Raw genomic sequence first — 8,581 nt, 5'->3', positions numbered from 1 at the left:
CCCACAAGTACCTAAAAGTACCTAAAAGTACCCACAAATACCTACAAGTACCCACAAGTACCCACAAGCACCTACAAGTACCCACAAGCACCAATAAGTACCCACAAGCACCCACAAGTACCCACAAGCACCCACAAGCACCCACAAGTACCTACAAGCTCCTACAAGTACCTAAAAGCTTCTACAAGTACCTACAAGCTCCTACAAGTACCTAAAAGCTCCTACAAGTACCTACTAGCTCCTACAAGTACCTTCAAGTACCTACAAGCTCCTACAAGTACCCACAAGTACCTACAAGTACCCACAAGTACCCACAAGTACCTACAAGTACCCACAAGTACCTACAAGTACCCACAAACACCTACAAGTACCCACAAGTACCTACAAGTACCCAAAAGTACCTACAAGTACCTACAAGAACCCACAAGTACCCACAAGCACCCACAAGTACCTACAAGTACCCACAAGCACCCACAAGCACCCACAAGTACCCACAAGCACCCACAAGCACCCATAAGTACCCACAAGCACCTACAAGTACCCACAAGCACCTACGAGTACCCACAAACACCTACAAGCACCCACAAGTACCTGCAAGTACCCATAAGTACCTACAAGCACCCACAAGTACCCACAAGTACCTACAAGAACCCACAAGCACCTACAAGCACCCACAAGCACCTACAAGTATCCACAAGCACCTACAAGCACCCGGGGCGAGTGCCCACAAGTACCTTCAAGCACCCACAAGTACCCGGGGCAAGTACCCACAAGTACCTTCAAGCACCCACAAGTACCCACAAGTACCTTCAAGCACCCACAAGTACCCGGGGCAAGTACCCACAAGCACCCACAAGTATCTACAAGCTCCTACAAGTACCTAAAAGCTCCTACAAGTACCTACAAGCTCCTACAAGTACCTACAAGCTCCTACAAGTACCTAAAAGCTCCTACAAGTACCTACAAGTACCTACAAGCTCCTACAAGTACCCACAAGTATCCACAAGTACCCACAAGTACCTACAAGTATCCACAAGTATCCACAAGTGCCCACAAGTACCTACAAGTATCCACAAGTATCCACAAGAGTAGTAAGTTACCACACTTTTAGGCATGCAAATTAGCCGAAAATGATCCAAATTTGCATAATTCAGAAATCCCACTTTTGACTATGCAAATTAGGATCTAAATTTGTATAATTCAGAGATCCGACCTTAAACCATGCAAATGAAGCGAAAATGATTATAATTTGCATAATTCAGAATCCCACGCCTGTCAATCAAATGCGAGTCACGTGAGAGTCACGTGTGGTGTTGTGACGTAGGTAAAATTTGTAAGATATATCAGCAACAGGGTTTGAAATTATATTAGTTCGGGACAAAACGTAAAGCTATAATGAACTGGGAAAAACTACGGCTCGAAACTTTTAAAGATTACCCCGTTAGTAATATAAGACCGTCAGAGTTTGCGAAACATGGTTTTTATTATTTAAAGAAAGGCGACGCCGTTAAATGTTTTTATTGCGATATAACATTACATAGTTGGAAAGCTAATGATAAAGTAAATGAGGAGCATCGGAAATATTCCCCGGAATGCCCAATTGTGAAAGGGTTTTCAACATGCAACATACCTATACATTGTTCTATCGATGAGATAGGTAGAGATGTACCACCAACGGAGAAATACGTTTCAACTACAAGCAAACCCAAGACTGAAGAATATTGTAATAATAGAAGTTGTATATTACGGGGTTTTGAGGTTGCAATTTCATATTCTTTTAGAGTTGGTACATTTCTTGTTTTTTTACCTATAACTATACCTATTGGGTTAATTACAGCATTGTGGACAAGGAATGACAGCTATGCGATATTAGGTTTATACCCTTTAATGTTACCATATATACTACCGGATTTATTTTTAATAAGATCAGGATTGTGTCTATATTGTAAAAAACAAATCAACAAGATTAATTTTTAAAAAAGGATTGTGTCAATGGTGTAAAAAAGAAATCAAAGGATGAAATAAATTTTTTAAAAAACAATGTTTATTTGTATTGATTACATCACGATTAAATTCTGCGATAAACATTCCAAAAATTTGGAAATAAATTTAAAAAGCGTGTTTCCATCTGTTCCAAGTCTTGACGATGATAATAATCAACAGCGTCTTTTGAAAACACATTAAAAGTGGGGTCATACGCTAATATTAGGTGTCCATCTCTATCTCTACCTTCCAAAATATCTGGAAGATATGGAGATCTTGTAATGAGAGTAAATTTATTTTTAAATTTTTCGAAAGTGAAAGTTAAAAACATTAAAGAATACCTATATCTATGCAATTCTTCAATAACTACGTTAATATATAATAACTTTAACAAATTAATAGTATAACTAATAGGTGTAATAATATATATATTCCAGGGGGTGTCATTGTGTTGTCTGTTCTTTATGATCAAACTAGTGTTGAATTCATACAAAAGTTTTATAATTGCAGTATTTAATACCGATTCAACACTAGCTTGATCGTGACAAACGTATCCTAGAACGTGCGCTGCTGCATTCGAATCTTGACATTGATCAAGTTCATTAGGGTCGTATTTATGTATACTTCCTAGTTTACATTCCGTACTAAAAACGTAGCGTCCACAATTTCTGGTGTCGATAGAGGCCAATTCCGCCCATTCACCACCATCATTTCGTGTGCGATAATATACACTTCGGTAGTAAGATACTTTAACGGTGTTGATAGTCCACAAGTTTTTAAACATTTCGCGACGTACAAGTTGATTAATAACATGCTTTGATATTTGATTGTTTCCTTCAAACTTTATACGATTGTTCTCAATTTCGATCAAACATAATGTACCTAATCGAGGTATCGCGTTTGCACCTTCTGATTTAATACTAATAGGTTTGTAACACACGTAACTCGAAAACCGATGATTTACATTTTTACGTGATTCAACAGCAAAAACGTTCGGTACGTCCATTTTGAATTTTTATTTCACCAAAAGGTTCACTATCTTGTAAAGTATAATTGACAGCGTTCTTTCTGGGGTTAAATTCTGTGAAAATAATTCCAAAAACTTGGAAATGAATATAACAGTTTTTGTTCTATTTTTTGCAACTCTAGGCGTGCATAATCAATAGCGTCTTTTGAAAATACTTTAAAAGTGGGGTCATATATTAAACCGATTTTATCTCTCAAAATTCTTGGAATATTTTTAGATTCTGTAAAGAGATTAAATTTTATTTTCATTTTTTCGAAAGTGAAAGTTAAATCCATTAACGAATGATTAAAGTTATGCAATTCTTCAATAACTACGTTAATATATAATAACTTTATCACATTAACAGTATAACTAATACGGGGATCACCATTAATATAATAGAAGTAATCATAATTGCCATTTTTATCCTTTATGATCAAACGAGTGTTAAATTCATACAAAAGTTTTATAATTGCTGTGTTTAATACCGATTCAACACTCGCTTGATCGTGACACACATACCCTAAAACGTACGCTGCTTGACTCGAATGTTGACATTGATCAAGTTCATGAGGGTAGTATTTATGTAAACGTCCTAGTTTACACTCCGTAGTCAAGATGTAACGTCCGCAATCCCTGGTATCGATCGAGACTACATCTCTCCAAAAATCATATCGGTTACGAGATACTTTAACAATGTTGTTGGTCCACAAGTTTTTTAACATTTCACTGTGTACAAGTTGAGCAATAGCATACTTCGATATTAGATTGTTTCCTTCAAACTTTTTACGATTGTCCTCAATTTCGATCAGGCATAACGTACCTAACCGAGGTATCGCGTTCGCAGCTTGTGATTTAATACAAAAAGCTTCGCCACACGCGTAACTCGAAAATCGATAATTTATATTGTTACTTGAACCAAAAACCATGTGATGCATGCATTCTCCAACCCCGGAATCCATTTTTTGAATTTTTATTTCACTAAAAGGTAAATGATGGTTCACTATCTTGCAAATCCTTACCAATCCCAATCTTCACCTTCAAGTTCTAGGAAAGATGGATTGGCATTTTGAAAATCTTCGTAAGATTTATTGCTGGCATTCTTTGAAAAAATCACTTCAGACACGTTATCAAGTGTTTCTTCGTCACAAAATTCATCGTTTATAAAAATACAGTATCGAGTCAAATAAAATTTCCTCTTAAATGTAGACAAGTTATCTGATAAGGATGATAATGAGTAATTGCCGAACCGTAAAGAATTGATTACAACTTTTATATATAACAGCTTCATGAAATTTGTGGTGAAGCTGTTAGATGTTGCGTAATTCCTACGAAATGGGTTTTTATACGTCAGCGTAGAGTTGAATTCGTAAGTGATTTTAACAATAGCCGTGTTAAGCACTGCTTGAACAGCGTCGCTGTCGTGACAAACGTATCCCAGAACGTAGGCCGCCTCTTCACGATGTTGACAACGCCAGTTTTGTTTTTTATAGTACTTGTGAATCCGACCTAATTTACATGTAGTAGTCGGTACGTGCTGACCACAATTTACTGTATCAATTGGTTTTAGAAATGTCCAAGCATATCTATAAGAATACCAAGATAGTTCTACAACATAACACTCAAACTTGTTTTTCAAAATTTCTTCGCAAACGAGTTTTCTAATCACGGTATGGGTTATTTTATACTTTTGCGCAAATTTCTGACGATTGTCTTCAATTTCGATTAAACATAATGTACCCAACCGAGGAACAATAGTTTTGCAATCGTTATCGACTTTTAAAATGTTTGATAGGTTGAACGAACAAATTTCCTTCATTTGTGTTTACGGAAAGAGCAGAGATAGTAATTTGGTTCCTCTTCACTATCCCAATATGAACACTTTTTTTCTTGACGTTGGTTTTTGTAACAAAACTGATTACAGTTTATACAAAAAAAACTATTGTCCAAAATCGCGTAAGCGTTTTCAATATTGCTAATTAACACTTTACCGTACTGTTTGTATATAGCCCGTTTAAATTTAACGCACTCGGTATTCACACAGTAATGAATTTCACCACCAATAGATGAGAAACTAGCAATATCGTCTTTTTCACAAAAAAGACAGTTTAGATCCTGACCACTCTGTAACTCAGTTTGGCCTGTGGTATTTAATTCCGAAAATTGTTTTTCATTCAAGTCTGAAAAGTAATAATATCTTATAAGAAACACGCACGTTGTGAGGGCCTCTTTTAAAATTATACATTTATAATATGCACCCTTCTTAAAACGACTGATAAATATTTTTCGATAGGGACGCTCATTAATATGGACCCTTCTTTAAAGTCGTTAATACATAAAAAACCAACAGTTAAATATTTTTCTAAGAAAACCAGGGATGACCTCGACGCTCATTACAAATTCCTAACTAGACTTCTTAAGCTAACAACCTTGAAAATTTCATATATAAACTGAACGGATTTCAAAGTTTCACATCATAACGCAAAAAAACTTTAAGTTTGAAAATATCTTCAAAGTCTAGAGTACTACTAGAAAAAATGTGTCCAGCAAAATCTTTTGACTCAAACGCTGTTCAACCGGCTGAGGAATTGTAAGTTATTTTAGCTAACAAGTTAAAATTATTTTTTAATACCGGATCTATTTTATATATAGCGCTCTACCCCAACTCTGGGATATCGATGATGAATTGGAAGTTGATCCAATCATCATCCTCGAGGAAGATGATATCCCAGATGGAGTGGAGGAGGAAATAAACGAATTAATCGCGAGTATTGATATGTTCGCCGAAGCGGACGACCCGGATGTGGTCTCTACGGAATCATCTGAAGAAACGTAAGTTTTTTTGTCTTATATCTAGCAAGATATATACTAATACTGTTTTATATAGCGCATCCGAAAGTGATGACGAGAATGAAAATGCATTTTATTCAGATACCGAAGATGTAGAAATTAATTTAGAGTAAGCTAAAAAACTATTTTGTTAATTTTAATCGAAATTAATATAGATTTTTACAGCGCCATGTATTCTTATATTACTCCCTGTTCATCCTGTAACCACTTCCAATATAATTTTCGTACCTTTTCCGGAATAATAAATACTAATACTATATCCTTTAAATTATTTTACTGCATGAACCACAACTGTATTCTCTACCATACATTAATTTGTCTCAGCTGGATGGAAGGACAATTCCATCCAGTTAATATCTATCAAACATCCACTAACTCTTACTACATTAACAACGCCCATCTTCCTAAATCCTACAATTACTTTCTACAAGAAGACCTACACGCCACGGATGACGAAATTGATCTAAAGTAAGTTAAAAAACCTTTTTTGTTTTAAAAAACCGATTTTACTTATATATTTTTTATTATAGCTACATGTACTCTCGAATCACCCCCTGTCCTCGCTGTAAAAACTACTCTCCAACGAACTATTCTCTGTCAATCCAATATCAACTTCAAACTACGCACTACAAGCTCTACTTCTGCAACCACGAAGACTGTCCTCTCTATCAATCAATTATCTGTCTCAACTACTATGAATATTACTTGCCTATTGACCTTCTTCTCAATTCCAGATTCGCTTCACCTCTCTATCTTAGAAATATTCCTAATTATGTCTATCAAATAAATGAATAAAATATATATATAAGTTTTTAAGAAAAAATGTCTCGTCATTTATATGAAGCTTAAACATTCTATTAAAAATCCCCACTAAAATACGAACACTGTAACCAATGTTTTTCAAGAGCCTCTCGAATATCAAAAATTAAAGCTAGGAAAGTTGTTATCCTTGACAACGCCTTATAATAATTCTTTAAATAGTAGAAATCTAGGGGAAAACTTTATCATTTTCTTTTAACGCTTCATCCGAGAAAGTCTTAAAAAACATGGGTATCCCAGAAGATAATCCTCAGCCGCAGTTACAGGAGATGGACTCTCTGTAAGCTAAAAGTTTACTAGTTGTTTTTAAGCTTCTAGTTTCTTAAGAGTGTTTTTTTATAGAACCCAAGTACCGTTAGAAATTACCGCAGCTTTAGCGGTAGAAAGGGCATCTGCAGGGTAAGTGATATTTGTACCATTAAAAACTATAGTTAAGTAAAAGTAGCTATGTATTTTAGAATCTTCGAAACTCATTCATACGTATTCGTACCGTGCTGCGTTTGTAAAGGAAGAGAGGTGTCTGAAATCGATAGAAATATTTCAAAGGCTTTCTATTGTAGAACTCTATCCTGTCCCCGCTATAATAAGATAGTGGGTATTTGCTTCCCCGTTTTTATGGTTAATATTCATTACCCCTGTCGCGGCCATCCCGATGATATTAATACGGCATTTATGGAAATTTTTGATTATCCTTTAAATGTTTAACTCTTTTTCTAAAAAATATTAACTTTTTCCAAATATATACCATTTATTATTGTTGTATTTTAATTTTACATGTTATTAAAAGATTTTTTAAAATTCAATTAAACAGTACGAAATCATTTGTTGAATGCTTAAAACACATTGAATATTTTGAGGATTACGTAAATTATTTTCGTAAGATTTTAACAGATCGGTTAAATTTAACGTGCTGCAAAATGCGTGTAAGGTAGTTTTATACTCGCGTTTAACATCCAATAGTTTTTTTTCAAAATCACCCAAAAGAATTCGAAAGGTGAGTAGCATATTTTTTATGAAAATTCTTTGATTAATAATAAAGTTAATATGGGTTGAAATAAACCCGTTCATGGGGTCTTGCATAATAAGCGCAAATACTTCGGGTTTAATTGTTACTGGAACGCTTTCGTCATACGTAAAGACAAGACCCAAATTCGTAATAGATATATAGATGTTTTGACAACGTAAAAATTTAATTGACGATTTCTGCATACAGGCCGCGAATTCAGATTTACGTTTGTTCAAGATGTACCATATTTTATACGGTATTAAAATAAAGTTTCCACTTTCAACAATAACTGTTGGTTCTACGTCTCTTCCCCGCGGACAAACAGTTACCGTTACACCGCTTTTTGTTAAGTGTAAGTTCAAATCGCGAAACATAGCCATATTTTTATAAAAATAGTATTACTCACAACACATCACGGGTATTTTTATTCAGGAACGAGCAGTGCAGTTTCAAACATTTACTTTCGATTGACTTTCCTAACAAAAACTCGGGGTCTTTTTATAGTAAAATATCTCCACTTAAAAATTCCATAATATTACCCTTAAGCGATAGAAATTCTTATACCTGATAATTACGAGAAAATAAAAACCTTGGGAGAATTCACACGTGATTTTTGAAAGTATAATTTTGACCCTTCGACCTTTTTCCAAAAAATATCATCCATTTTAAGATCGGAGCACCTTTCCCCCGAAAAATCCCTGTTTAAATTCCCACACTTTTTCGTTTTTTATAAAACCATTAAATACCAATTAAAGCTTTCCATCTGTGTAGGACGTGTATTGGAAAGCGTCTTTTAGCCTTCTACATAAACTCCACCCAAATCGAAGCAAAAAATACTTTTCGGTAATTACACCCAGGTGCATCGTATAAAAAAGCAATTATTTTTGATACAATGTAATTTAAAAAATATATTTTGT

At 34.8% G+C, this 8,581-nt stretch overlaps 1 protein-coding gene across 3 annotated transcripts; it reads left to right on the top strand.

Moving 5' to 3' along the window:
- The first annotated feature begins 4,912 nt into the window (after nt 1-4,912).
- Nucleotides 4,913-7,426, top strand: LOC149664247 (uncharacterized). 3 transcript variants are annotated; one of them, XR_016368356.1, is made up of 7 exons: nt 4,916-5,579; nt 5,642-5,821; nt 5,877-5,948; nt 6,005-6,307; nt 6,370-6,938; nt 7,001-7,057; nt 7,117-7,426. XR_016368356.1 is itself a non-coding variant. In XM_089841921.1 (5 exons), the coding sequence occupies exons 1-5, from the start codon at nt 5,527-5,529 to the stop codon at nt 6,632-6,634; spliced, it is 714 nt and encodes a 237-aa protein (XP_089698047.1). In that variant the 5' UTR covers nt 4,913-5,526; the 3' UTR covers nt 6,635-7,426. The 3 variants fall into 3 exon arrangements, 2 of the variants coding, with proteins under 2 accessions (XP_089698047.1, XP_089698046.1); XM_089841921.1 differs by having other exon boundaries at nt 4,913-5,579; nt 6,164-6,307; nt 6,370-7,426; XM_089841920.1 differs by having other exon boundaries at nt 6,370-7,426.
- The last annotated feature ends 1,155 nt before the right edge of the window (nt 7,427-8,581 follow it).

Source organism: Phalangium opilio, unplaced genomic scaffold (genome assembly GCF_054372755.1).
Source record: "Phalangium opilio isolate 3A_F unplaced genomic scaffold, DU_Popi_V2 ptg000061l_1, whole genome shotgun sequence".
Lineage (NCBI taxonomy): Eukaryota > Metazoa > Arthropoda > Arachnida > Opiliones > Phalangiidae > Phalangium > Phalangium opilio.
This window is presented reverse-complemented; position numbering and strand designations above follow the sequence as displayed.

Bases quoted from the DNA above. Each gene is read 5' to 3' on its own strand.
- LOC149664247 (XM_089841920.1), top strand. From the start codon at position 5,527: ATGTGTCCAGCAAAATCTTTTGACTCAAACGCTGTTCAACCGGCTGAG. The intron at 5,580-5,641 runs GTAAGTTATTTT...TTTTATATATAG, and splicing joins GTTCAACCGGCTGAGGAATT to CGCTCTACCCCAACTCTGGG. The intron at 5,949-6,004 runs GTAAGCTAAAAA...AGATTTTTACAG, and splicing joins GATGTAGAAATTAATTTAGA to CGCCATGTATTCTTATATTA.